The sequence below is a fragment of the Puma concolor genome, chromosome A2, assembly GCF_028749965.1.
Source record: "Puma concolor isolate L17-30 chromosome A2, mPumCon1.1.hap2, whole genome shotgun sequence".
Lineage (NCBI taxonomy): Eukaryota > Metazoa > Chordata > Mammalia > Carnivora > Felidae > Puma > Puma concolor.
The window spans coordinates 163,024,593-163,041,523 of record NC_141668.1 but is presented as its reverse complement, the minus strand read 5'-3'; the positions used below and the strand labels follow the sequence as shown (position 1 = coordinate 163,041,523).

The following is a 16,931-nucleotide window of genomic DNA, read 5'->3' as shown; positions in this document are numbered from 1 at the left end:
CTGGGACCCTGCTGTATTCCTGCCCAGGACAGAGGTTCAAACAGGGAATTCGAAGGAGTCTCCCCTCCCAACAGGAAACAGTGCAAGAAGGTTTTCGGGAATAGGGTCCTTTCTGCGACAAAGAGTGCAGTTGCAGGTGTGGTCCCTGCCCTGGACTGCCCAGCACGGCGCACTGGACAAAGATCTGCGGACCCTGCCCACAACTGGAGTTGTCCCTCTAACCTATTTGCAGTCCCGGAACCTGTCTTCGGCCAACTAATCGGTTCGTCTGTGATTGGTTTGCGTCAAGAGCCAGGTGGCTCACAGCCAATTGGATAACAGAGGAGACGAACCTGAGGAGATATCGGGAACCAATTTGGAGAATAGGGAAAATGATCGACAGGGAGTTGAACCTATGGAGTCAGGCCAGGGCGGACCTCAGCGCTAACTTCTTGGAGAGGGCCTGGACTGGGTGTTTGGCTGGTTGCTAAGGAGAGGTTGGCGGCTACCGGGACGAGAAAATGATTGGTGAAAGTGAGAAAAAAACTGCAGCCAATGAAAGGAGAGCTAGGAGACCTGAGGTCCAATCAGTGAAGGGGAGTAGTCTGAAAAATACCAATAGGTCAACTCAGCAGGGGGAGTCTTTGAAAAAACATAGACAAAAGGGCGACAAAGTGAACCCTAGAAGCGGAAGACAATAGAAATATAGCTTCTATTATCTTCTAAAAGTCAGGCCATGAGGAAATTAATCCAGGCTCCTCGACTTGATGGGTATGTGCTAGGAAATTTCCCCTGTAGGTGCTTTTCATGGTGCGCTCCGCTTGATCACGTGAGCCCGTTCCAAGATGGCGGCAGGGGTGGCCGGGTGGGGGGTTGAGGCAGAGGAGTTCGAGGATGCGCCTGATGTGGAGCCGCTGGAGCCCACGCTTAGCAACATCATCGAACAGCGCAGCCTTAAGTGGATCTTCGTCGGGGGCAAGGGTGGCGTTGGCAAGACCACCTGCAGGTAAGGAAACTCCGGCGGGGGGTAGAGAAGACGGGTGGGATGTACCACTGGGCGAAGGGGAGGCTCGGGACTGGCTCTTCCACCCCAAGCGGGCAAGGGGGCTGGGCCGTCGTGTTCCTGATTGTCAAACTCCAGAAGTTACCTGGGGCAAATTGAAGATACTGCCGAATGCAGGCCAGGAATCCCCTGAGTTGGACCCTCCCCGTTGGGGTTCAAGGGCAGAACTGCATTGAACGCAGCGCACGGGAGCCAGGAGACTACTTAGGTGTCTTAATCAGCTGGAATGTACCAGAGTGAACTCAAAGTAGGGGGAGGGGCATCGGGGCGGACTATCCTAGTAGGGTGAACCTTGCCATTCCAAGGCCACGTGGGGGTAGAGGTGGTAGGCGGGAGGGGTCACGTGATTAGACTATCCCCGTCTGCTGGGAGGAGGGGGAGGGTCCCTGGGGCAAATTATCCTGAAGAAGTGGACTGAACCATCCTGAGTTTAGCCGGTAATGCAAGGGACCCCTTAGCTTAGTGTTTAGGGAGGGGGCACGGGGTCAATTTAGGCTAGCTGGACCGTGCCACTCCATACCAACAAAGAAGAAGCAGGCATCAGGCCAGACCGACTCAGACAGCTAAACCTCACTACTGTAGCCACCCAGAGGGGTCAGTGGGTGAAGTTTGAGAGGGTCCCTCAACAGGAATTAAGGCTTGATTCTGCAGCTACCCATATTCCTCTCTCAAGGTCCCTGCTGATCAGGGTCCCCTGCCCCTGGGGCCTATATAACCTTTTGCAGACCTAGGGAGCAGAGGCTGACCCCTCACTCCCTGCCTTTTGACCTTTCCCTCGGCCAGCTGCAGCTTAGCGGTCCAGCTATCCAAGGGGAGGGAGAGTGTTCTGATCATCTCCACCGACCCAGCCCACAACATCTCCGATGCATTTGACCAGAAGTTCTCCAAGGTGCCTACCAAGGTCAAAGGCTATGACAACCTCTTCGCCATGGTGAGTGAAGCTGGGCTCAACTCCCCACTCTGGCAAAGGCCCTTCATTCCCTCTCTGTGAACACCCACCATCGGCTACCTTGTCCTGCCCATTCTGCATCATGTCTCCAATTTCACCCATTAACATACCCACAGGAGAATGAGTGAGGAATGTTTGCAGAGCAGAAAGGAGGCTGGAGTGACCAGAGTTTAGTGAACAAGGGGAGGGGAAGAAATGTCAGGTCAATCACAGACACGTGGCATAGGATCTTACCAGCCACTGGAAGCAGTTATGTTTGATTCCAAGTTTAAATGGGAACCTGTTTGTTTTAAGCAGGGCAATGTCATGGCCAAATTCATTTTTCTTTTTCTTTTTTTTATAAGTTTTTTTTTTTTAATGTTTATTCATTTTTGAGAGAGAGAAACAGAGCACGAATGGGGGAGGGGCTGAGAGAGACACACACACACACACACAGAATCCAAAGCAGACTCCAGGCTCTGAGCTGTAAGCACAGAGCCAGACGCCGGACCTGAACCCACCAACTGTGAGATCATGACCTGAACTGAAGTCGGTTGCTTAACTGACCGAGCCACCCAGGCGCCCCTCCTGATGCATTTTTCGAAAAGCTTCCTGTGGCGGCAGTGCCAAGAATGGATTGTAAGTTAAGGATGGAAACAAAGAAACTAACAAGGAGAGTGGGCCAGTGATCAGGCTAGACATGATGGCAGCCTAGACTCAGGGGCAGAATACTGGGTGAAGTGGTCACATTTGAAATGTGTTTTGGAAGTAAAGCACTGCAAGTCCTTGGTTGTAATAGATGGGGAAAGAAGTGAATTAAGTACATCTCTTAGTGGCTGCCTGAGCAGCTGGGATGGTGGCGGCCAGGAGAGAAACAGGTTTTGAAGGGACAAGTCAGGAATTCCATTTTGGCTACAGTGAATCCAAGGCATCCAGGACATCCAAGTGGAGACGTCGGGGCAGTGGCTTTGTTATCTGTGTTTTGTGAGCTTGGAAGAGGTGGGTGTGGATTTGGGAGTCATTGTCCCAAGGATGGTATTCAAAGCGGTGTGAGTAGAGGAGAATGAGAAGAGACAAACTGCCCAGAAGCCCGGAAACAAACTGCGGTCATGTCAGCATTTAGGGTCCAGGGGCAGGGAGAGCGAGGGGGGAACAGTGAGGGAGGCCAGGAAGGAGCCATGGACGAAGTGGGAGGAAAGCCAGGGATTGTGAGCTCCTGAATCCAGGAGGACAAAGGGACTCGAGACAGGAAGGAGTTGTGGGCTCCAGCAGGCATATTGTTTTAGAGAGACCAGTCTGGGAGTGAGGGCAAGAGCCTGCCCAGAGTGGCTGAGCTGAGGAGGTGGGGACAACGATCAGCCATGATGGGGGCTGAGAAAGGGGGCCATTGCCGGAGGGAGACAGGGTGAGGGGTGTTAAGGAGGCTTTTTTTTTTTTTTTTTTTTGAGGGAGTGCTAGAGCAAGTTTGTTGGCTGATGCAAATGCTCTAACAGGGAGGGAGCAAGGATGCTGGCCAAGGATGGTCCTCAGGCAGGTGGGCGGCTGTGAGCCCCATTCAGCTCACAGACCCAGGACATAGGGGCAAGGCGTGGGGAGCCTGGGGAGAGAGGAGGGTGTTGGCAGCCAGTGGCTTCTTTTTCTTTTGTTTTGTTTTTGTTTTCTTTTTTCCCCATTTTTTTCATTTTTTGAGAAAGAGACAGAGTGCGAGCAGGGGAGGAGCAGAGAGAGAGGGAGGTACAGAATCCGGAGCAGGCTCCGGGCTCCGAGCTGTCAGCACAGAGCCCAATGTGGGGCTTGAACTCACAAACCACGAGATCGTGACCTGAGCCGAAGTCAGAAGCTTAACCGACTGAGCCACCCAGATGCTCCAGTGGCTTCTTTTTCTAATCAGGCACGGCACTGGTCTCGGCAGAGAGCCAGGGGTGAACGGGACGGACAAGGTTTGAGGAGAAAGAAACTCCTGAGGGTTTGTCTGGCTTGAGTGCCTTTTGGAGATCTGTGCTCAGGAATGGGGAGCAAGGTGAGAGTCATTCGTCAAGTGTATTTCCGCAATGTTCACCTCCGTACAGCCATATCAGAGAGCTGGGAATGACCAGAGTGGGGATGTTGCCAGCGACAGAGGGAAAAGGGAATGTTTGCACAGACACTCTGTGGAGTCAGGCTGGATAAGAATGCTAGCCATGAGGGGCGCCTGGGTGGCTCAGTCGGTTGGGCGTTCAACTCCGGCTCAGGTCATGATCTCACAGTTCATGGGTTCGAGCCCCGCATCGGGCTCCGTACTGACAGCTCGGAGCCTGGAGCCTGCTTCGGATTCTGTGTCTCCCTCTCTCTCTGCCCCTCCCATGCTCGTGCTCTATCTCTCTCTGTCTCTCGATAATGAATAAATGTTAAAAACAAAAAGCAAAAAACTTTTTTTAAATAAATAAAAAAAAGAACGCTAGCCGTGAGGGACACTGACAGTGAACAAGCAGGCAGTGGTGTGGGGACAAGGTGGCCTAAAGAGGTTTAAGTAACTGAGGTAGGAGGCGAGGAGGCCCAGGTCAGAGAGTCAGGCGTGGGAGCTTAGAGGTGGCCATTTACTAGCAATCGCTCGGTAATGGTGTGTCTGTAGCAGGTGATGGATGGACAAGCTCCCTGCATGGAAATGGCCTCTGAGGCCAGCGAGTTAGGGGCTTCACCGTGGGCCCTGTGAAGTCACGAAGTGGTGACATGGGAGGAGGGTGGAGAGGGGGGCTCTGAATCCAGGGCAGACCGGAGACCCCAGGGACAGTCGTCCCTTCGTGGATCCCACATACGTGTTGAGGCCCTACTGTGTGCCAGACACTTCCAGAAGGTGCTGGGACATAGCAGTAAACAAGACAGAAAACTCCCTCTCTTCGCGGTGCTGACGTTCTGGTTGGGGAGACAGGTGGTAAACATGACGAGTAAGCCACGTCGGGAAGGGCTAGGTGTGGAGGAGAAATGAAGGCAGGACAGGGGGAGCTGAGGCCTCATTATTGGCTGGGATGGTCAGGGAGGGCTCGTGTTCGAGGAACGATCTGGAGGAGGTCGGGGCCCTAGTTGGGGACCAGCCAGCGCAAGGGCCCAGCCGTGGGCTTTGACTTCCCTCTGGGGGGCCAATCACAGTTTGCAGTTTTGCATATGTTGGTGAAATAGTTTGACCATTTGTGTGACCTCACAAGCCCTGCAGTGGCCTGGGGCAGGGCCGTGGCACCTCAGGGGTGTCCCCAGCCGTGACCTGACGAAGGGATGTATTCGGAGCCTCCGTGGGCTCTCTCCGGCCCGGCGCCTGGGTCAAAGGCCTGGCGGCGGCGGCGGCGACAGCAGCAGCGGCAGCCTGAGTCTTGACCCCTCGGCCTTCAGGAGATCGACCCCAGCCTTGGCGTGGCTGAACTGCCCGATGAGTTCTTCGAGGAGGACAACATGCTAAGCATGGGCAAGAAGATGATGCAGGAGGCCATGAGCGCCTTCCCCGGCATTGACGAGGCCATGAGCTACGCAGAGGTCATGAGGTCAGGCCCTGCCAGCAGGGGCGGGGCAGGGGGAGGGGGGCTGGGGTAGAAGAGGGCAAACAGGCCTGACCCTCATCTCCCCGCAGGCTGGTGAAGGGCATGAACTTCTCGGTGGTGGTGTTCGACACGGCTCCCACAGGCCACACGCTTAGGCTGCTCAACTTCCCCACCATCGTGGAGCGGGGCCTGGGCCGCCTCATGCAGATCAAGAACCAGATCAGCCCCTTCATCTCACAGGCAGGCAGGGCCCCGGGGCGTCCGGGCACCCCCTGTGTCAGAGCGTGCACAGGAGCAGTAACAGAGGCCTTTCCCACCCACGGCCTCTCGGTCCGCATTTCCCAGCGGAAGGGATGGACCTTCGCAGTGGGGTGGGCGGCCTGTCCCCCTGCCCCATAGGAGTCACGTCTTGCCCCACCCACTGAGTGCTCCAGACAGAGTTTGAAAACACGTATTCCAGAGCCCGGCGGCCCAGGCTCAAATGCTCTACACTCTGATGCGACACGGCTGTGTGACCTCAAGCAAGTCAGTTCGCTTCTCTGGGCCTCACCTTCCTTGTCCTGGCCACGGTCCCCCCAGAAACAGCAGAGCTGGGTTGACGCCCCCCCCCCCCCCCCCCCCCGCCGTGGTCTGCTCAAGGCCCCTTAATGCTGAGAGGTGTCAGAAATTGTCCCCCTGGTGGTTTCTGAGTCCCCAGCTCAGGTGCCGGAATGTGCCCCAGGTAAGCCGTGAGCCTCCCACGTCTTCCCCACAGATGTGCAACATGCTGGGCCTAGGGGACATGAACGCGGATCAGCTGGCCTCCAAGCTGGAGGAGACGCTGCCCGTCATCCGCTCCGTCAGCGAGCAGTTCAAGGACCCTGTGAGTCCCGGTCCGGGCTGGCGGTGAGAGGCTTGGGATGGGGACAGGGCCCGAACCTGCCCCTCACTGTCCACTCTCACGCCCCGCAGGAGCAGACAACCTTCATCTGCGTGTGCATTGCCGAGTTCCTGTCCCTGTACGAGACGGAGCGACTGATTCAGGAGCTGGCCAAATGCAAGATTGACACCCACAACATCATCGTCAACCAGCTCGTCTTCCCTGACCCCGAGAAGCCCTGCAAGATGTGTGAGGCCCGCCATAAGATTCAGGCCAAGTACCTGGACCAGGTGTGCATGCCCGACTGCCTGCCCAGCCCTCACACCTTTGACCCTGGAAGTTGGGGCCTGGCCCAGCCCAAGCAAGGCACCACCCATCTTCTACTGCGTCCCCTGACCTTTTGCTCCATCCCGTCTTCTGACCCTCTGCCCCAGACTCCTGCTCTGCACCCTAATTCTGGCTCTAAAGGACTGTAGCTGGCCTGACCTGGGGACCTCTGACCCCCAGGGAGGGGGAGGTCCAGCCCAGTGATCTCTGACCTCACTGGTCTCACTCCCACCTATCACCCTGTGAAGCCCCTGCCCCACATTCTCCCCCAATCCTGGGCGGTCCCCAGTCCGACCCCTCCCACTGACCCACATTCTGTCCCTGCCCCACGGCCCTCTGACTGCTGCCATCTGCCCTATGCCTTGGCCACAGATGGAGGATCTGTATGAAGACTTCCACATTGTGAAGCTGCCGCTGCTGCCCCACGAGGTGCGGGGGGCGGACAAGGTCAACACCTTCTCTGCCCTCCTCTTGGAGCCCTACAAGCCCCCCAGTGCCCAGTAGCACTGCCGCCAGCCCCAGTCGCTGCCATTTCACACCCACCCTCCACCCACCTCCGCCCCCGGGGCAGAATTTGCACAAAGTCCCCCCATAGCATAGGGGGAGTCATTTGGGGGGTGGGAGGCGGGGAGGAGGTGTGTTCCCCCTGGTGGGGCTGGGGGGGCTGCAGCTGCCCCCCACCTCTCCCTGCCTCTCGCCCCTCAATAAAATGATCTTAAATCACTGTGGATGTTGATGTAGAGGGGTTGGGGGTTGACAGCTTTATGTACAGTTGCACAGGTTGTACACTGCACAAAAATGGCACCTCTAGAGGAACCCAGTCACAACAGAGATCTGATAGAGATGTATGTTTATGATGGCCATTTTGGAAGGAGGGTATCTTCGGCAAGGGGGTGTCCTCTTCTAACTCTATGGATAGCGGTGTCCCTGCTGGGGCTCTAAAACCTGTAATAGAAGAGGAGCATCTGCCTACTTCCTTTGAGGTTCAGAGCGTGGGAACGGGGAGGCCCCTTCGCCAGCCCCAGGCTGGTGGGGAGCGGATTAGGCCGGCACGGGCCCAGCACTGCCTGCTGTTTGGTTTGGGAATTAGTGGGCGCCCTGGGCAGAGGCTAGGCCTGCCAGACTGAGGATTAACAGTCTCCACCCCCCAACTGCTGCTCCCTCTGCCACCGAGGCTGCACAGAGCTGCAACAGGGGAGCTAATTAGGGGACGGGATGGCAGAGGACTCAGGCCAGGTGAGCCCCTGAAGTCCTGTGTGTCTCAAGAGCAGCCTCGCTGAGTTATAGGTAACATGCTTCCTGCAGTTTGAGCTCCTTATCCCTAAAACGGAGACATAAAGGGTGGCCGTTCAGGGTCACGGCAGAATTCACCAGACCCTGGGAGAGTTCTCACAACAGCTTGGAAGGCAGTTAGCGGGGTCCCTTACATCCTTTCATGCTCCCTCTGCCACTGCCTGGACAGCCGATGTCCTCCCCAGTTGACAGACCCAAGACTGGTTGTGATGCTGACCATTTATTTGCAAGTTCCGAGCCAGAGCTGGTTAGAGGGGACAGAAAGGGGGTGCTTGAGGACATGCATGAGTCAGGAAGTGGTGTTTAGACTGCACACCCAGACCATGGGTGAGCCAGGGTGTTTGTGTAAGGGAAACCCAGTCACAAGCCTAGACGTGTCCCCCCTACACTATTCCACTGGGTGTGTGCAGGCAGGTGTGGACAGGTTCTGGTGGCCTTTGTAAACAAACACGGTGGTGCAGCCTGTGACAGAGACCCCGGGCTCCAAGTCAAACTGCCTGAGTTCAAATATCAGCCATGCCACGAACGAGCATGTGTCCTCTGAGCCTCAGTTTCCCTATCCGGATGTAGAAATACCAAAAGCACCAATTTCATAGTCCTGCTTGTAAGGACTCCATGAGACGAAGTAGGTAACGTCTTTGCAACAGCACCAGGCACGTAGCCGCCAGGGAGTGTTTGTTATTCTTTGCTGTTACAAGTATTAAGCATGTGAGCTAGCCTGGGCAACCTGCCCCGGATCCAGCGGGGGTCCAGCAGTCAGAAGTGTGTGGAGACACGTGTGAGCTGGGAGTGGGGGGATGAGCACAGGTTGGGGGCTAGCTGTAGTGTGGGTGAGGATGCATCCTAGGAAGTGGGGGCCTCTGGTCAGGAACCAACCGTCAACTTGAAGCCCATACCTTCCCCAGGCCCTGAAGCTGGCAACACCACCCCCTCGCCCCCTTTTACAGGCTGTCCGGCAGCTGGATGGCAGAGATTTGGGTCTGAGGGTGACCAGCCCGGGCCAGTTCCTAATTACCTGGGGCAGGGCAGACATCTGCCAGTCTGGGAACACAGTGTCCCGGCTGGCAAGGCTTCAGGGCGGGGCTGCAACGGGCCATCCTCACTCCTAGGGCACATGGTGCATTTGAGGGCCTTCAAGGGTGCCCCTCGGGGTAGGAACCCTTCCACGCTGGGCTACGAGTTTGATGTTGGGGATAAGGGCTATTTGTGTCAGGCTGGGAGTACCCCCTTCGTAGACGTCTGTGAAGGCGGAACATCTGTCTGCGTCTGTGCAACATTCGGGGACAAGGTTTTGCATCCCTAAGCTTGTGTGTTCATGGCAATACTGAGAGTATCTGAGACCTGGGGTGTGTGTATGGGTGGGGATGCTTACACAATACAGCGAGGGAGCACTGGGGAGAGAGTGTCCTATGCATTGATGTGCAAATGCAGATGAATTTCACGGCGGGGGTGGGGGGGGGTGGGGGGGAGGGGGTTATGGGCCTGACCCCAGCGAGATAGAAGGGTCTGTGGGACTGTTGGGGAGGGGTCTCTGTTGTATGGGTGTGTTTAGGACCCTGTTCTGACCCAGGACTATGTCCCACTATGTTGAGGGCAGGTGTTCCTGTATCTGGCATGTGAACACGGGTCTGTCTTGGCGCAGGAGAGACCGGGAATAAATGTGTGCTACCTCCTGTGTGTGTGTGTGATTGTGTGTTTGTGAAGGCATTGTGGGGTGTCTGCTTAGCGGTTGTGTGACCTTGCGTGTGTCTTTGTTACATGGCGGGGGGCGGGGGGATCAGGAGGGAATGCAGGGTCCCAGGTCCCCGCCCATGTGCTCCTGAGTGGCTGTTTGGAGTACCATGTGGGTCCCCGAGAGCTGACAGCCAGCTGGGTTAGGGCCCATCTGCCTATATTTGAGTGTTGGGCACGGGTGGAGCTAAGTGTCTTGCGTGACTTTGTAAGTCTTTGTGATAATGTGTACTGACAGCCCTCTGGCTTACCGTGGTCGTGGGAGGCTGTGTTAAACTAAACTCGGGTCTGAGTCTATGGTGTGTGTTTCTATATGCATCTTTGTGACGGTGTGTGATTACAAGTGACTGTGGGATGACACAGCCTCACTGAGCAGTGTGTGTGTGTCTCTTTCTGGAACTGGGAAGGAGACAGGCCCTGCCCCCTCCCCCAGCTTAGGTCCAAGATCCCTTGGACCTGCCAGTGACTGACTGGGAGAGACACAGGGAGGAGCAAGGGAGGACAGGGCGGATTGCTCCCCCCTGCCCCAGGTCACAAACTGGCTCCGCTTCTCCAAACAAAGTTCTGAGGCTGCAGCCAAGGGGGGGCGGGCCAGGGAGGGGCTGCCCACGCCCACTCCCCAGCCCCCTCTCCCCAGGGTCTGGCCTCAGCCCCACCTAACGCTGAAGCCTTCCGCCCAGTCTGTCCCTGGCCCCGTTTGTCCCTGCACCCACCACCAGGTGAGAAGGGCGGAGGCCTGGGGGAGCAGAGGACCCTGAGGACAGATGGGTCTCCATTGGCCTCCTCGGGGTGGGGAGTTGAGGGCTCGGAAGGCTGGAGGGGCATGGACAGATGAAAGGTCAAGGTGGGTCCAGAAGAGGGGTGAAGGGGCAGAGCCAGGGCAATTAAGTGGGGAGTGGATAGGCTGGGGGAGCTGTGCAGGGGAGAGACCAGCCTGAGGCAGAGGGCCCAGGGGGACAGGACCTGGGGTCCTGCTGGAGGCTGGAGGATCGGGCTTCCAAGGGCTTCAAAAGGGAGTGCGAGTGTGGAAGATGGGCTGAGACCGGGGGCTGTAGAAGCGTGGAGAGGCGGCAGAGGTGGGACCTGAGGGAGGAGGTCCAGGCTGCTGAAGAGCTGGAGTCCTAAGACTCTAGAAACCGAGGTGCCGGAGGCTCGGAGTGGGGAAGGCTGTAGACGGAGCTCAGGTAAGGGATACGGGATCGCACAGAGGGTTGCTGAGGCTGCGCGGTGGACCCAAGGGTCTTGGGGGTGGAGGATGGAGGGAGAGGGCCCCTGAGGAGTAGACGCAAGGCTCTGGGACCAGTGGTCCCGGGAAGAGAGTCTGCGAGAAGGGGCTTGGGGATGACTGAGGGCTAGGGCAGGTCTGAGCAGGCCTGGGAAGAGCCCAGAAACCTGGACAAGGGACGCAACCCTTGAGAGAGGAACAGGAGGCTGGGGTGCCTGTAAGAGGGGACGCGAAACTGAGCCAGCCGGCACCTCTCTGCCCCTGCCCGCAGCCCCCCGGCCCCCTCCTGGGGCCCCCGTTCCTCCGCCCACAGCCTGGGGTCGGGTCCGGCCCCCCCCTCCTCCCGCGCGACCGGCTTGGCGCCGCAATGACCGTCACGTACACAGCCCGCGTGGCGAACGCGCGCTTCGGCGGCTTCTCGAAGTTGTTGCTGCTGTGGCGCGGGAGCATCTACAAACTTCTGTGGCGCGAGCTGCTCTGTTTCCTCGGGCTCTACATGGCGCTGAGTGCCGCCTATCGGTGAGGTGGTCCTGGGGTGGGGGTGGGGGTGGGGAGTGCCAGCCAGAGGGGACTAGGGAGGGGCCTTGGGTGGTCCCCGGAGGGAGGCTCGCCTGTGACCCCGTGCCCCCCTCCCTCGCAGCTTCGTGCTGACTGAAGAGCAGAAGCGCTACTTCGAGAAGCTCGTCATTTACTGTGACCAGTATGCCAGTCTCATCCCGGTTTCTTTCGTGCTGGGTGCGTTCGCTCCTGAGTTCCCCATTCCCCTAATACTGAGAAACCCATTCCCAAGCCTTTGGGAGACCCCCCCTTCCTATTCCTCTGGGGCCCCCCTCTAACCCTTCAAACCTCCCCATTTCTGCATCTTTCATGCCAGGTGTGGCCCCAATTCCAGAGACCTTGGATGTCACCTGGTCACAGTAAGCCATTAGAGTTCCGTGTCACCCATAGGCTTATCCCTGGTCATCTCAGGGTCTCCCACCTGTGTCTGCATGAGACTACTAGTGGCTCCCTACATGTCCTGGGCCCTAGGGACCCCCCCCCCCACAGTGACCCCATATGACTCCATCCTCTCAACTCCAGCCTGGAGGACATTCCTCTGACAAGTCAGTAACTTAACGTGGCTCCAGCCTCGCGTTTTCAGGTCCCCATGCTCCCAACCAAGTGGCTCCCTGTGGCCAGAGCGACGACCTATGTGCCCCTGACAGAGGCATGTGTCCCCACCTCCATACTGAGATCCCAATCCCATGTCCCAGGTGACAATCAAGTGGCCGGGAGGACCCAGCCTGCTCCAGACCCTCTAAACTCAGGGCTTGACCCCCGAGTTCCCAACCCAGGTGGCCCCTCAAGGTCTGGTGATGAGCCTTCCTGGTGTCTCTGATGCAGACCCCCTATCATCCCTCTTCCCACGACCCGGCTCGAGTATCCCCACTGAGCGCCCCCATTCCCGGCTGTCCCGCAGGTTTCTATGTGACGCTGGTGGTGCACCGCTGGTGGAACCAGTACCTATGCATGCCGCTGCCCGACGCGCTCATGTGCGTGGTGGCAGGCACAGTGCACGGCCGCGACGAGCGAGGCCGCCTCTACCGGCGCACGCTCATGCGCTACGCCGGGCTCTCAGCCGTGCTTATCCTGCGCTCGGTCAGCACCGCGGTCTTCAAGCGCTTCCCCACCATAGACCACGTGGTGGAGGCGGGTGAGGCTCCTGCCCGAAGCGGGGGCGGGGCGGGCCGGGGGCGGGGCCAGGACGGGAGGCGGGGCGAGTAACCCCGGACTTCCCCCCCCCCCCCCCCCCCCCCCCGCTTCAGGGTTTATGACCCGCGAGGAGCGCAAGAAGTTCGAGAACTTGAACTCGTCCTACAACAAGTACTGGGTGCCCTGCGTCTGGTTCTCCAACCTGGCTGCGCAGGCCCGGCGCGAGGGCCGCATCCGCGACAACAGCGCCCTTAAACTGCTGCTGGAGGTGGGCCCGCCGGGAGGTCACTCATAGAAACTTCCAGGGAAATTGTACCTCCCTGGAATTGTGTCAGATGCCGACCTGCCATGCACCACCCGTGAGGCAGATTCCCAACACCCTTACCAAGCAGCCCCCAGGTGCACACTTATCTCTAGGGGGCCGAATCCTAGGCACATAGTGCCCCCTACCCCAGATGTACCCTCACCACTAAATGTCTGTCCCTGGAGGGACGCCTGGGTGGCACAGTGGGTTAATCGTGGACTCGTGATTTCCGCTCAGGTCACGATCTCAGTTTGTGAGTCTGAGCCCCACGTCGGGCTCTGTGCTGAGAGCGTGGAGCCTGCTTGGCATTCTCTCTCTCCCCCCGCCCCTCCCCTGCTTGCACTCTCCGCCTCTCAAAATAAATAAACTTCAAGAAAGAAAAAAAGCCTCACAAAAAAGCTAAAAATTTAAATGTTCCCCCTGGAGACCTGAAGCCCCCACCCACATGCCACCAGGTAATCACTCACCTCCATCCCGAGTACCCACACCTGATCCCCAAGTGTGAGCTCACAATTCAGGCCCTCTCACGACTTGTATCTGCACCCAGGAGCTGACTGTGTTTCGGGGCAAGTGTGGGATGCTCTTTCACTACGACTGGATCAGCGTACCCCTTGTCTATACCCAGGTAACCCCACCGTGCCTCCGTTTAAATCTGGCATCAGAGGCCCTGACCCACTGGTCTCACGGCAAAACAGGACCAGCTAAGACCCCGTGTCAGTGATGTCCCACCCTAGTCCTGGTCTCTCCAAGCCCTCCTGAGACTGGGAGAACCCTGACCTGGTAACCCGCCCCGCCCCCAGGTGGTCACCATCGCTGTGTACAGCTACTTCCTGGCCTGCCTCATCGGTCGCCAGTTCCTGGACCCGGCTCAGGGCTACCAGGGTCACAACCTGGACCTGTGCGTCCCCATCTTCACCCTGCTACAGTTCTTCTTCTATGCCGGCTGGCTCAAGGTGGGGTGGGGTGGGGTGGGGTGGGGTGGCCCTGAGGGAGGGACTCCCAGGGTGGGACAGGCAGGGTTCTCAGGACTCTGCCTAGCTACCCCCTCCCCCTTCAGGTAGCCGAGCAGCTCATCAATCCTTTCGGTGAGGACGACGATGACTTTGAGACCAACTTTCTGATCGACCGCAACTTCCAGGTAAGACTCGGTTGCGTCCATCCCGAGTTCCCACAGGAACCCTGGCCCCACCCTCGCCAAGATTTACTCCGGCCCGGACCCTGAACCGGCCTTCTTTCTTTGGTCACCACAGTCCTAACGCATCCTGGGGGCGGGGAGAGGGGTCCACCCGGAGGTGCCCGCGCTTTGCCCCCGCATGTCGGCGCCCACAGGTGTCAATGCTGGCCGTGGACGAGATGTACGACGACCTGGCCATGCTGGAGAAGGATTTGTACTGGGACGCAGCCGAGGCTCGAGCCCCCTATACTGCAGCCACCGCGTTCCTGCTGCAACAGCCCTCCTTCCAGGGCTCCACCTTTGATATCACGTGAGCCAGCTGGACGGGTGGGGGGCCTCTTGGAGGCGGGGCCTATGGCTCTGCGGGGAGGATCTGATCGAAGGGGCTCTGGGATGCCAGGACAGGGCTAAAGGCTAAGCTTGGAGATTCGGGGCTAAGACCTAAAGTCTGTGAGGACTAGGATGGGGGCAGGAGGCAGGGAATTGGGTCAAGGTCTGGGACCCCGCCACTAATTGGGGGCCGAGCTAAGGGCTAAGGTCTATGAGGACAGGACTGGCGGCCAGAGGCTGGGCCAGAGACGCGGCAGTCACAACTGAGGCTTTAAGACCTAAATTCGAGCTTAGCCAAAGCCAGAGGCTAAAACCAGGCGCTCTGGTACAGGGCCGAGGTCTTTTGGGGATAAGTGCGACGAAGGGGTGGGTGGAGGCAGGAAGAGCAGCGTGCCCGCGTCTCAGCTTTGTCAGTGCAGGAGAGGAGCGAGGTGGCAACGCTGATCCACTGTTCGACAGGCTGGCCAAAGAGGACATGCAGTTCCAAAGGCTGGACGGCGTGGACGCGCCGCTGGGCGAGGCACATGGTGACTTTTTGCAGCGCCTCCTGCCGGTAGGTGCGGGCATGGCCGCAGGAGGCCTGCTGGGCCGGCGCCTGTCCTTGCTGCGCCGCAAGAACAGCTGCGTGTCGGAAACGTCCACGGCCGCCAGCTGCGCGTGCGCAGGCGCCCCCGACGGCGCGGCCCCGGAATGCGGTTGCGGGGACCCGCTGCTCGACACCGGCTTGCGGGAGCCGGAGTCGGAGGTCCCCCCTGGCCCGGAACTGCCCATCCCCGGGCCCGCCGAGCCCTTCACCACTGTGCCTATGCCGGCGCCCCGGGGACCGGCTCCACCCTGGCTGCCCAGCCCCATTGGCGAGGAGGAGGAGAGTCTGGCCTGAGATCCGCAGGCACTGGATCCCCAAGGACAGGGACACAAACCCCGACAGGGCACGCAGGCAGCAGTCTGGGTCTGCGTAAGCCACATGTGGACTCCACCTATCCGACTTTGACGGGTTCCCGCTTCCTGCGCGCCAGTCTTCACCTCTGACCCTAGGTTTTGGAATGCCTCGTGTGGGCCAGGCACTGGGCCAGCTTATTTGAACAGTTCATCCTTCCCCCCAGTTCTGCTTCCCTCCCTCCCCTGCCTGAGAGGCCTCGATCAGCCTGCCCTGCCTTTATTCTTTCCTTAAAATGGAGATGTGAGTGCCTACCTCACTGAGTTATGGGGATGAAATGAAATGATGGCTTCAAAGTGTTGGTGCATAATAGGTGCTCAATAAAATGTTAGTGGTTTTGACCGAACACTATTAGCCTGACTTTTCCTGCCAGGTATTAGGCTAAATAAGAGTTGAGAATTCTTCCAGATTCTTTGGTCACCCCCTGCCCTCGAAATGCTCCCATCAGTGTCCATGCCTTTACTCATTCATTAACGTACCAGGCAGTCCTAAGACCACAGCCTTCTTGCCACTCCTGTTTTATGATTCCCCAGGCCACCTCTGCCCCAAGTCCCTGCATTCTCAGATATCCCTTCAGAGCCCAGGTCTTAATTCAGTCCTATGCTGATGACCCCTGAATTTAGAACTCCAGTCATGGGGCACCTGGGTGGCTCTATCGGTTGAGTGTCCAACTTCGGCTTAGACCAGGATCTCATGGTTCGAGAGTTTGAGCCCGGTATTGGGCTCTCTGCCGTCAGTGTGGAACCCACTTCTGACCCTGTGTTCCCCTCTCTCTCTCTCTCTGCCCCTTCCCCACTCATGCTCTCTCTTTCAAAAATAAACATTAAAAAAGAGCCTTCTTCAACTCTTTCTCTTACTCCCCCCACCCGTCAACCCAGCAGCAAATCCTATCAGCTCGGCCTTCCAACTGTATCCGCAATCCAACCATTTCCCATTCTTCTAGGACCCCCTCCTTAGCCAGAGCCCCCAGTGTCACCCACCTACCCACCTAGACCACTGATCTCTCTGCCCTGGTCTCCCAGCTCTGGCCCTAACCCCCACCCCCCAGGCTGTTTCTTCCACAGCAGCCCGAGACCCTGTGACCACCTGAGTCACGTAATGTCCCTCCTTCCCTTAGAGTCCTCCATGGCTCCCATCTCCCTTAGAATAAAAGCTAAAGTCCTCCCTGCCCTCACATCTTTTCCCTTTCCCTCATTCACTCCACACTGGCCTTCTCACCAAGCAAGGCCTCATCTCAGAGCCTCATGCATGTGCTGTTCCCTCTACCTGGGTCATTCTTTCCCAGATACCTACATGGCCCCTCTCTCACCTCCTTTAGGTCGCTACTTAAATTATCTCACTTCCTTGGTAAGGCCTCTTCTGTGGGACTTCTACTTAAAACCACCACCTCCCAAATCCACATCCTCCATCCCATCACTTCTGTCTGCTGTATTTTTCTCTGCGGCACTCCTCACATCAAACTTTCCCTTCATCTATTTTGTTTATTGTGTGTCTCCCTTCATTAGAAATGACAGCTTCATAAGGCAGGGACTTTTGTCCGAAGCTTCCTGAAAAACTACCACACCTGCAGTTACACAGAC

At 57.8% G+C, this 16,931-nt stretch overlaps 2 protein-coding genes across 2 annotated transcripts; both read left to right on the top strand.

Annotated features, from left to right (window-relative positions):
* The first annotated feature begins 797 nt into the window (after positions 1-797).
* GET3 (guided entry of tail-anchored proteins factor 3, ATPase) lies at positions 798-7,389 on the top strand. The gene is made up of 7 exons (XM_086698986.1): positions 798-985; positions 1,826-1,973; positions 5,334-5,482; positions 5,569-5,719; positions 6,234-6,341; positions 6,431-6,628; positions 7,038-7,389. The coding sequence occupies exons 1-7, from the start codon at positions 825-827 to the stop codon at positions 7,167-7,169; spliced, it is 1,047 nt and encodes a 348-aa protein (XP_086555112.1). The 5' UTR covers positions 798-824; the 3' UTR covers positions 7,170-7,389.
* Positions 7,390-11,281: 3,892 nt separating this feature from the next.
* Positions 11,282-15,963, top strand: BEST2 (bestrophin 2). The gene is made up of 11 exons (XM_086698973.1): positions 11,282-11,433; positions 11,555-11,653; positions 11,789-11,831; positions 12,056-12,167; positions 12,374-12,607; positions 12,720-12,874; positions 13,458-13,535; positions 13,711-13,863; positions 13,968-14,048; positions 14,240-14,394; positions 14,874-15,963. The coding sequence occupies exons 1-11, from the start codon at positions 11,282-11,284 to the stop codon at positions 15,292-15,294; spliced, it is 1,683 nt and encodes a 560-aa protein (XP_086555099.1). The 3' UTR covers positions 15,295-15,963.
* The last annotated feature ends 968 nt before the right edge of the window (positions 15,964-16,931 follow it).